The sequence below is a fragment of the Aquarana catesbeiana genome, linkage group LG06 (genome assembly GCF_042186555.1).
Source record: "Aquarana catesbeiana isolate 2022-GZ linkage group LG06, ASM4218655v1, whole genome shotgun sequence".
NCBI lineage: Eukaryota > Metazoa > Chordata > Amphibia > Anura > Ranidae > Aquarana > Aquarana catesbeiana.
In genome coordinates, this window is record NC_133329.1 from 250,851,854 (window position 1) to 250,864,208 (window position 12,355).

At 41.9% G+C, this 12,355-nt stretch overlaps 1 protein-coding gene across 5 annotated transcripts in view; it reads right to left on the minus strand.

The window, feature by feature from the left end:
• OSGEPL1 (O-sialoglycoprotein endopeptidase like 1) overlaps positions 1–12,355 on the minus strand; it is an 87,870-nt gene that overhangs the window by 34,270 nt on the left and 41,245 nt on the right. For all 5 annotated transcript variants that reach the window (XM_073633182.1, XM_073633181.1, XM_073633185.1 and 2 more), the window contains exons 3-5: positions 9,292–9,679; positions 6,538–6,742; positions 3,572–3,717 (exon numbers count right to left, since the gene is read on the minus strand). In XM_073633182.1, coding sequence (XP_073489283.1) covers positions 3,572–3,717; positions 6,538–6,742; positions 9,292–9,679 — 739 coding nt within the window. The remainder of the gene's footprint in view (positions 1–3,571; positions 3,718–6,537; positions 6,743–9,291; positions 9,680–12,355) is intronic.

Below are 12,355 nucleotides of genomic sequence, written 5' to 3' on the forward strand. Positions count from 1 at the left end.
CCATACCAGACCACAGGGCCTGGTATGCTCTTGGAGGGGAGCCCATGCCCGTTTTTTATTTAAAATTTGGCGTGGAGTTCCCCCCCAAGATTCATACCAAACACAGTGCCTGGTATTGGCGGGGATACAAGTCGGATCCCCGTTCAATACGAGTCGGTACCCTGTCGGGTAGCTATGGAAATAGCAAACCGCAGCTAATCGCACTGTACAAATGCAGCTGATTGCAGTGCCTGGTGTCTTGAATTTCACAGAAAAAAAACTAAAAACTGCTTTTAACTGAGGCAGAATAGCCGTCCATGTGAGAGGTGCCTTAGATTTAGATAGCAAGTCCCATCATGCCTCTGCCTGGGGGAGTCATGCTTGTAACTGTCAGCCTTGCGATGCCTCATTGGACTTGTAGTTTCGCAACAGCTGGAGGACCGCCAGTACTAGGCCCTTAACTATAGTTCCTTTCTGCCGTGCACTCACTGTACAAATGCATCTACCATGAGAGCTAACATCCCCTAAATCACATCTGTTACAGTATGATCCTGAAAAACAGGGTCATGTTGGTTGTTCATTGCCCCAGGCCAGTTAGCTGCAGTTTGACATACTGAAATTGCAGCGAGATCTGGTTGCAGGGCTGGGACTGTAAGAGTAAAGAGAGCTTTTAAGAGCACCTCAAACTTTCTTTCTGAAGGAAGGAACATCTTCAATAGGTACAGTGAGATGTTGGTTAAAGATGAATTCTAGACATGCTATCCTTTTACACCATTACTTCAGTAATCTCCTCTTGCTTCTGGGTCCTGTGCTAAGCGACCAGCCTGATGCATTGTGAATACAGGAGGTCGGCCGATCGGCATGGGCAACATTTAGATAATGCTTTGCATGTTCTAAATGCATGAAAAGTGTTCTGTGATTGGACGAGGTGAAGGCTGGCCACTTAGCACAGGACCCCAGAAGAGAAGCAAGTGGAGATCACTGGAGTAGCAGTGTCTACTTCAGAGACTTCCAGCTTCCAGGGGTATTGGCCAGGTATGTTATATACATAGGTTCAAGTTGATATGGAAGGATCAAACACAGGAATAGACCACTTCTTTGTGGACTCTTCTATCACTGGATGACGTTTCACAAAGATTTTGAGGGGTTTGGGGGGGGGGGGGGAGTAAAAATCCTGTCTGGAGTGATCCAATCATCATAGACCACTCATTCTTTACGATTTTGAACAGATGGATGCAATCCTTTGTCTACCAAATCGCAGGGATTTGCTATGGACAACAGCTCCCAGCAGGCCCGGATAAGTTGGTAAGTATGGATGCTCATCTGTGGCTGATGGACCCATGAGCTGAGGATCAGCACACACACTCTGTGACCTCTGTGGGTCTGGTAAGCAGCCAATCTTATTTTTGAGTACGGTGGTGTTTTCATATTGAAGTGTCCATACACCTTGAGATCGGCATCTGTTCGATTTGGGACTTATGAGACAATTCATTTTGTCTTTCAATTCAGTTGAATCGGATTTAGACACGTGCAGAACGAAAAAATTTGTTTCGTTTCGATTCATTATTTACATAAAATTTGTTTAGTTAAATTTGTTTCATTCGTTTTCAGAATTTGTTTCATTTATTCGTTTTCGAATTGATTCAAATTTTTCAATTGCGGATCGATTCGAAAAGTTTTTGAAACAATTTTGAATAGCTTTCAAATTCGAATAGATTTCGAATTCGAATTCTTTTCCAATTTCCAAAGAGAGTAAAATAGAATAGAAAAAATATATATTTTTTTTCTATTCTATTACTTTATTTTCTATTCTGTTTTATTCTCTTTAGAAATTGGAAAACTATTTGAATTCGAAAAGTTTTCTAATTCAAATTTGAAAAGTATTCGAAAAGTATTTGAAAGCTATTTGAATTCGAATTTCGTCCCAATTTTATTTTTGTTATTTCAGATTCGCCTAAATTCGGTACTATTCTAATTCGGAAATTCGGGTATTGAAATTTCAGCGCTTCCCTTCACTTATACACACTTGTTAGGGTATTTCCCTGTGGGGTACTCATGGAGTAGGGTACAGAATATATAGTATGCATATGCAGAAGAAGAATGCAGGAAACCTGGCACAGTCCGTTCTGTAGTGAATATTCATGGCTAAAAGACAGAAGGAAGCACCTGAGTACCCTATAAGCAAAAGTGGCGGTAAAATGTGTGACCTGTGGTGTGATGCACAAGTCTGCCACAAAAGAAGCTCATGTACTTTTTCAAGCTTCACACGACAGGTGTCACATCACCCAGGTTTCATCAGGTCTATTGAGAATAATAAGATTTTTGAGTGTTGTCATGCTTCAGAAATCAAGCAACAAAATGCTCAGGTGTAAATGGGACCTACTACAAACTGTACCAAATACACATAAGGAACTAGAATGGTACCATTTGTGTTGTTAGGGGACTGTGAAATAGTAGGAAGGAAAGTCTTCAGCACTGATTTTAGTAAGGGTGCTTTACAAATGGAGTGTTAAAGATACCAGAGAGACATATTGCATATTAAAGCTGAACTCCAAGATTTTTTTTAAAACTTACTCTTGCAGTGAGGCCTGCCTGCACTGTAAGCTGTCTTCCACCATACTATGGGACCAGTCCCCCAAAGCCTGTTTTGTGAAGCTGGTGGTTGCAATCTGACCTCATTGCGTACAGTGCAGGCCCAGCAATCCAGCATTGTACAGGAGGATGACGAGGGCATGCCCACAAGAGGATATCACCAGAAATCTGCTGGAGCAATGAGTAGGGTAAGTATTACAGCTTATTCCTCTACCACCAGACTTAAAGTGGTTCTAAACTGCTGAAGAATGAACAAAAAAATGCCTGTAAGGCAATGGCATAATGTGCTAGTATGCATCGCATACTAGCACATTCTGAAATACCTTAGAACAAAGCCCTTCCAGCGGCACCCACTCACCACTGACATCTTTCCCTGATGTCGCAGGCACCGGCGCTGTGAGTGGCCGGAGCCACGATGACGTCACTCCCACGTATGCCGTTTCTGACAAAGGGCTCTGAAGGTCCGGCACTGTAAGGCGGACCTTCAGAGCGCATGTGACGATGATGTGATCGGCTGCATGCACACGGAATATCTCCTAAACTTGCACAGTTTACGAGATATTCACAGTACGTACAGATAAGCCTTAATTTAGGCTTACCTGTAGGTACAAGTGGTGTAACAGAGTTTACAACTACTTTAAAGAGCAGTTAACCATTGCAGTGGGAGATGGGAGTTAGGCACTTCTACTGCATTTTGTTTTACAAAAATCAAGGTGTTCAGCTTTAAAGGACAAACAAATATGATCGGAGCATAAATATGTAATATTTAAAACTTGTAGATAAACATTTCTCCACTAGCATTCAGCAGAAATAAAAATATCTAAACACACCACACCAAGTTTTTTTTGTGTGCCAGAGCTGCCAACGTCATTGCGTAAATAGATAGCAGAAGGGGCGGTTCACCTAAGGCAGGTATTAGTAAATGATGGCACTGTTCTCTGGCAAGATTAGAACATCTAAGTGAAGAAATAAGGGAAAGAGAAATGGCCAGACTTCTCACCAAGGATGGATTCATTGGTAAAAGATTTTCCTGCTTGCAAAACAGAATAGCGCGTTGTGTTCGCTTGATGATATGGTGGGCCACAGCATGCTGGAACGATGCAGCAATGTCAGCTGCACATGAAAGAACAGCCCCCTTTTCTATACCTGTTGGATAAAGAGTGTTATTAAAGAAAAGAGTATAATATCTTTAAAGACAATCAGTCGGGAATGGGCATTTGTAAAAATCCACCACTCTTCGGTAGTTACAATAGTGCAGTTTTGCCTCTTAGGCTGGATTCACACCTATGCATTTTTAGTGCTTTTTGCATTTTACAGATTTGTACTACAGTCTATTTAACATGATTTCCCATGGAACACGTTCTGTAGTGCAAATCTGCAAAATGCAAAAAGCACTAAAAATGCATAGGTGTGAATCCAGCCTAAGCGTCACTAAAGCCAAAACGTTTGTTTTTAGTTTTAGATCAAGTGGAGAGGGTTTAGAGCACCTGTCAGTTTTGTTGCTGTCTGTGCCCTCATTACACCCTGGGATTCCCTCACTTTGTAGGGATTTCTTTTCACGTTTTGGGTATGGAACAGGAAGTCAAGGAATTTCCCCCCTATGGGACACAGATGGCAAAAAAATAAACTGACAGCTGTCATAACCCTCCATTACTCTACCCAAAATGAAAAAACAAAACAAAAAACCATCTACTGTTACAGTATTCAGTTTAATTGTTCTACTTTTAACATGCATTTGTAAAGCTGGCCATAAACGGTTTGAATTTTGGTTGGTTTCCTGATGAACCAGCTGAAATTCACTTTAAGGCTTGCTCCTGTTGACTCCCTATAGCCGGTCATTTTAAGATTGAAAAATCAAAGGAGCCAGGCAGAAAATTGTTGGACAAACAGTGGCTGCATCCAATCAGCAGTAGTCTGCCAGAATAAAAAATAGTCCATCATACTGTAAGGATTAGGCAGGGCATAGATGATGCATTTTTCTTTCCTACAACCACGGGTTGCAAGGGAAAGAAAATCGATTGATTCCCTTTGTTGATGGGGAAGTCCATCCCACTGAGCTTTTGTGTTCTCTTGGTGGGGGTGGGGTGTGGGGAGCCATCCCTGCCAGTAGAACACAGTGATTATTGCAAGCGGCTAAAGCCGCTTGCAATAATCACATGTAAAAATCCGACATGCTGGTTGTACCCAAGTCAATCGATGGTATAAGACTTGGGAGGGTGGGCAGACTTTTAAATTATAACTTTACTAAAAATACAATTAATCTATAAACCTACGAAATCAGGCAGACAGAAAAAAACATGTTACCTCAATAGGTATGTTTCCTGAACAATCTGGTCTTCAATGTCCCAGAAATAGAGGGCATACATATATCCCCACAGTGAGAGGGCACCCTTTTCCACCTATATACCCCCTCTGGATGCATACATCTGTCTGTACAAACAGCGGTGTGTGTGTGCGGATCATGCATGTGCAATACCGACATAACCAAACTCCAGAGACCACCTTGTGATCCAACCAACTCCCCCCTAAATCCACACCCAAATTTAAGGGGGGGGTGGCTGGATCACAGGCGCTAGCTCTTTTGTTTATGTATAAAATGGTCACAGCCCCGACTCATCAACTCGCTCAGAGTACACTTTGTATTCATCCAGAATATGCTAAGCATTCTCTAAATAGCGGCCTTGCTGACCTCCTGTGTTCACAATACAGCAGGCCAGCCGCTCATTGGAAGCAAATGAAGAGAAGATCATTGGAGTATTGGTGTCTACTTTCATGATTTCCATCCAGGTACGGTACATACATAGTTACATTGCTACAAGCTGGACCAATGTAACTATGAATATAATATCCATTCCAGGAATTCCTCTTTAACCACTTGCCTACCGGGCACTTAAACCCCCTTCCTGCCCAGGCCATTTTTCAGCTTTCAGCACTGTCGCACTTTGAATGGCAAATGCGCGGCCGTGCTACACTGTATCCAAACAAATTTTTTATCATTTTCTTCACACAAATAGAGCTTTCTTTTGGTGGTATTTAATCACTGCTGGGTTTTTATTTTTTACAAAAAAAAAAGACCAAAAATTTTGAAAAAAAAATGTTTTTTACTTTTTAAATTTTCAGTACATTTTGTAACTAAGTAATTTTTCACCTTCACTGATGGGTACTGATAGGCTGAACTGGTGGGCATTGATGAGGTGGCACTTATGGGCACTGATGAGGCGGCACTTATGGGCACTGATTAGCTGGCACTGATGAGGAGGCACTAATATGCCACACTTATGGGCACTGATTAGTGGCACTGATGGGCACAGTTAGGTGACACTGATGTGCACTAATAGGCAGCACTGGGGGGCACTGATAGGCGGCACTGGTGGGCACTGATGGGTGGCACTGGTGGGCATTACTGATGGGCAGTGATTGACAGCACTGATTGCCAGGACTGACTGCCATCGCTAATGGGCACTGATTGCCAGGACTGACTGACATCGCTAATGGGCACTGATTGGTCGCACTTGTGGGCACTGATTGCTGCCACTGGTGGGCACTGATTTGTGATGCCATTTTGCAATATTGTAATCAGAGCACTGATGATCAGTGCCCTGATTACATTCCTAGATGTCCCCCTGCGTGGAGATGCCGCTGATCGGCTCTCCTCGCCACACACTCTGTGTTACATGTGACCGGCTGTGATTGGACACAGCAGGTCACATGGTTAAAGAGCCTCTGACACGGCTCTTTCCAGAGATCGGGGTCGCGCCGTGTCCTAGCAACACGCCGTGGCCGCTATCCTGCGGGCGCGGAACTCCGGCCGTTCTGGGACGCCGTCATATGCTGTTAAAAGCTCGTATGATCGTTAATGCCATCTAGTGGCCATAATGCAATATTTCAAATACTTCAGAAATACTTCAAATCAGGAAAAAGAAAAATCTGATTATTTGTCTGAAATATTACTCTGTTCACACTTACCTTCTACATCCTCCATTTTCTGAATAATACAATTAAAGTAGTTTCGCAGTCCAGCAAAGGAGAAGTTGCAGTCCTGGTATTGTGACATTGGTCGAATTTCTTTACAAAACGTTCTGTCTCCAAACTGAGACAAGTGTTCTATTGCTTGTCCCCCACTCATAGAAGAGCAGTCGAGATGTTTAATCAGTGAAAGGCGTCTGGCAATCTGAAGCACATTACACATCACATAAATTACAGATTATACGCTGCACCTCTGTCCAGGTGAAAAGATATTAAACTTATAGGCTAAATTCACCTTTAGGAACATTTTACAGATTGCACCAGTATTTAGGGTGTAACATGTAACATGTTTCTAAGCACCCACATCCCAACCCCAGAGCCCCATCCCCTGTGATAGCATGTGTAGGTTCTTTTCCCACGCAGCTGCTGTCACATTCAAAATAGTTGCGGCTGCTCAGAGATCAGCTCACACAGCAGTGTCATAGACATCTGTAAATTAATGAACTACAAGTCCTCTCTGCCACTGTGCACTCATAGTCCACTGATACTTCCTCCATCTTTCTAACTGAAAGCCTGTACAGAAGTACAGGCATAGAGCTGGAGGAAGTGTCTGCAGGAGCCTGATATGGCACCAGTGATCCACTGTTTGCGGGTGCAATGCTTTGCAGGTTTCTGTCGGAAAAATTTATAAATGCACATTTTTCCTGCAAAAATATGTGCATTTATTATTTTTTTCTTAAAGATGTACTTAGCCTTCAAAGATGAACTAAACCAAAAAAAAAAATATTGCACATCACTTTTGCAATAAGGAGCCTGCCTTTAGGCAATGTCTCTTCTGCAATAAAGCAAACTCAGCCAGTTTTTAATCTCTTGCGAATGTAAGCTAAGCTGTGCGTTCGCTGCTCAGTTTACATTTCTGGCATGGCCCCAGTGTTCTGGGATGAGTTACTCCCATGCATGCATGGGAGTGATGTCATCCCACACTGGCCAATCAAGACGGCTTAATAGCAGCACCCAAAAGAAGAAGGGGAGAAGATGCTAATGTAGAACCTTACAGGCATCGGACTGTTGGAACAGAGGTAAGTATTTTACTTTAGTTCCACAAGATAAACAATTCAAATAAAATTGTAGTTATAAGGAAATTTAGCCTGCTTCCTTCAGCTAATAATGGCTGAGCAGTATTAACAGCAACTGTACTTCGAAGTACCAGCTAATCAGGTATTCCAGGTTCAGTAAGAAAGGATTCTAGAAAAACAACACAAAGTTCACATAACTGTGTAACTTACCATTATTTAAAGTGTATGTCCAACCAAAACATTTTGTATTAGTTTTGTACAGGAGGCAAAATGGAACAGATAACAAATTGCTTTATAGTGGAGTGGAGGAAGGCTGGACATTCTGTCATGTTTATATTTCTCTCTATGTCCCTGTTGCAGATTTCCCACACTTCCTATCTGGCTGTCATTGTGACAGAAAGTGAGAAAATGTGTTTCGATTAACCTCCCTGGTGGTATGATTGTGTCAGATTTTTGATGCTCAAAGTGGTACAATGTTTTGCATGGAAATTTGGCATTTTATATTGTAGGCCTGTAATTCTTAGGAATAACACACTTAAATCTGTCCAAACAAGAGTCTAGTAGACAGCCCGGGTATGATAAAGTCTGAAACACAAAATCATAAATTATAATATAATAAATAACTATAAATAATTAGAACAAATAAAATAATAATAATAAAAATGATTCAATAATGTAATCAAATCAAAAACACTGAAATTTGCTCAGTTGCAGAATTGTCGCTGTCATTACTTTCAGTGTTTGATGACGAATTTCCCCACAAATCACTATCGCTCATTTTTGCAAGTGATTCTAATTTATTATCGCTGTTTTCTAGCTGGTCTCAAACCGCTTTTGATGTAAAGGGACACTTTTTGGTTGCTATGGACAATCTCCAATTTCCAGGCAGAAAGAACAGTGTATATATTATATATATATATATATATAAATATAATATAAAACTGCATGCAGGGCACTGGACAAACCACTAGAGACAAAAGGGATGTGAAATAATGTGATACAGTATTGTAATCTGTAAGATTACAGTGTACTGTATGTGTAATGTGTTTCTAAGTTTTTTAATTTGGCGCCGTGCTCCGTCCCCATGCGTTGCAACACTCGCAGGGAACGAACGGAGCTCCGCACTGTGATAGATCGAGCGGAGACACGGCTCGCACACACAGCGGGGAGACATCGCACGATCCTGGGGACAAGGTAAGTAACTTTGCCTGGATCCTGCGATGCGATCCCGAGTGTGGCTCGGGGTTACCGCTTTTGGTACTGAAAATTCACCCCGAGCCACACTCGGGAATAACGCCAGGGAGGTTAAAGCCCAGAACAGTAATAAACACAAACAGGGTTCTAACCACCCCCAACTTGATCCAAAACTAAAAAGGTATAGGGCTTGAAATGCAATTTTGAGAAGATAAATACATGAAAAAAACCCATAAAAGTGAGCAGACTAAAGGGTTATGAAAGTCATAGAATAAAGGTATTCAGACAGTTATGAGAAAGTGCTCCCACTGCATGCAGTATTCAGGCAGCATGAATGTGTATATCTTAAGCAGCCCCTCCACAAGGAATACAGATGCAGCTTTAATGCTTTTCCATATGTTTCACATCTGCAACACACTGGTTTACTTAAGATGTACATTTTTCTATAAAATAAATTATATCTATATTAAAGAAATTATAATACCTTGTCCAGAGAATCACCTGGTGCTTCATCTAGCGACTGTCCAAGCAGCATAAAATCTGATACGCCATTGGCTACAGCCAGAAGGCAATGTCCTCCTGAAATCAGCAGTACCAAGAATGGGAACTCCACTGGATGCAACAACCGAACAGTCAAGGCATGAGCTTCCATGTGGTGTATAGGTATAAAAGGCTTATTATACTGTTTTACCAGATTTAAACTGTAGATTAGACCAACTCCAAGGCTCAGAGCCAGTCCAGGCTTCACTGTTGTGGCAATAGCTGAAAGGTTACTTGCTGAAATTCCACTAGAAATGATGGCTTCATTGACAACCCTATCAATATTGTCTATGTGAAGCTGCTGTGCCACTGATGGAATAATGCCACCCGTCCTGTAATGAAAGACATTGGGGGAAAAAAAAAAAAGTCACACTTTATAGCTACACAATGAGAAACAACACTGCAGGAAAAAGAATTTGGTTGAAATGTGTAGTTTGCGCTGAGCTCAATGTAGACCTGTCATGAGAGATGAACAGAACCTGCCGTTTGATGGCTTCCTTCTAAAAATGCTAACCGTCTGTCTGTTTCTGGCCTCAATATTTTTGAATTACAGATTATGTCAGGATATTTCTATATGAAATTACAAAATCAATGAACTATCATTTCGCAATAATTGAATTCTTCTTCTCCTGAAACCACTTAAAACAAGGATAGAAAGAAAGGCCTAAAGAAACCAGTTCTTCAGACAGACAATCAAGTTGACCAAAAGTTAATCAATGCAAAGATAATGCTAAATTAAGCAACTACTCAACCCCAATGGACAATGGTGAAACTGGTGTTTTCAGATCCAGATATCAAGACCTTTGATCAAGGAAAAGCCATTATAAACAGCCCCATTGTTTCAAAGTTTAAGACAACAGTATAATATATATATATATTATATATGCTCTATACACCACCACAATGGATTTGAAGTTAAACGATCAAGATGTGCTTTAACTGCAGACTTTCAGTTTTAATTTGTTTAATTTAATTTGTTTACATCCAAATCAGGTGAACGATGTAGGAATTACAACAGTTTGTATATGTGCCTCCCACTTTTTAAGGGACCAAAAGTAATGGGACAATTGGCTGCTCGGCTGTTCCATGGCCAGGTGTGTGTTATTCTCTCATTATCCCATTTAGAAGGAGCAGATAAAAGGTCCAGAGTTTATTTCAAGTGTGCTATTTGCATCTGGAATCTGTTGCTCTCAACTCTCAATATGAGATCCAAAGAGCTGTCACTATCAGTGAAGCAAGCCATCATTAGGCTGAAAAAACAAAACAAACCCATCAGAGAGATAGCAAAAACATTAGGTGTGGCCAAATCAACTGTTTGGAACATCCTTAAAAAGAAAGAATGCACCGGAGAGCTCAGCAACACAAAAAGACCCGGAAGACCACAACAACTGTGGTGGATGACCAAAGAATTCTTTCCCTGGTGAAGAAAACGCCCTTCAACAGTTGGACAGATCAAGAACACTCTCCAGGAGGTAGGTGTATGTGTGTCAAAGTCAACAATCAAGAGAAGACTTCACCAGAGTGAATACAGAGGGTTCACCACAAGATGTAAACCATTGGTGAGCCTCAAAAACAGGAAGGCCAGATTAGAGCTTGCCAAACAACATCTAAAAAGCCTTCACAGTTCTGGAACAACATCCTATGGACAGATGAGACCAAGATCAACTTGTACCAGAGTGATGGGAAGAGGAGAGTATGGAGAAGGAAAGGAACTACTCATGATCCAAAGCATACCACCTCATCAGTGAAGCATGGTGCTGTAGTGCCATGGCGTGGGCATGTATGGCTGCCAATGGAACTGGTTCTCTTGTATTTATTGATGATGTGACTGCTGACAAAAGCAGGATGGATTCTGAAGTGTTTCGGGCAATATTATCTGCTCATATTCAGCAAAATGCTTCAGAACTCATTGGACGGCGCTTCACAGTGCAGATGGACAATGACCCGAAGCATACTGCGAAAGCAACCAAAGAGTTTTTTAAAGGAAAGAAGTGGAATGTTATGCAATGGCCAAGTCAATCACCTGACCTGAATCCGATTGAGCATGCATTTCACTTGCTGAAGACAAAACTCAAGGGAAAATGCCACAAGAACAAGCAGGAACTGAAGACAGTTGCAGTAGAGGCCTGGCAGAGCATCACCAGGGTTGAAACCCAGCGTCTGGTAATGTCTATCCGTTCCAGACTTCAGGCTGTAATTGACTGCAAAGGATTTGCAACCAAGTATTAAAAAGTGAAAGTTTGATGGATGATTGTTAATCTGTCCCATTACTTTTGGTCCCTTAAAAAGTGGGAGGCACATATACAAACTGTTGTAATTCCTACACCGTTCACCTGATTTGGATGTAAATACCCTCAAATTAAAGCTGAAAGTCTGCAGTTAAAGCACACTTTGTTCGTTTCATTTCAAATCCATTGTGGTGGTGTATAGAGCCAAAAATATTAGAATTGTGTTGATCTCCCAATATTTATGGTCCTGACTGTAAATCAGAAAACACGGCATGTACTCTGCTGGGAAGCGAAGAGGGAAAAACAGAAAGAAGCCGCTTCCCGGACCACATGCAAGCGGAGAAATTCAAAGATACTTCCCCAGCTCCCAGGAGTCATCTCCGGCCCCTAAGATGGCGGACACCACGAGGCATGGGGGACGTGAGTTCAATACAGCATGACTCACAGACATCACCTATGGCCTCACACACCCTGGAAGGAGAGCTTGATACACCAGCGGTGTTCCTCCTCGACTCCCAAGATTCCATCCACCCGCACCTGACGCTTCTCACCCTACGGGCGGATGCAGAGCTAAGGGCGCTGCAGCAGGCCCTGCCTATGAGAGCCGACATAGAATCCCTTGCCAGCAGGCTAGAAGCCTCCCATCGAAAAGACATGGCGGCAGTTAAACAGTGGTGAGATACTGACCATACAAATATTAATCAACCAAAATTGTAGGAATCGCCTGTTACCGTTTATATTTTAACCGTATCAAGTACAGTGTGTCGGGTAGTTTAGTAT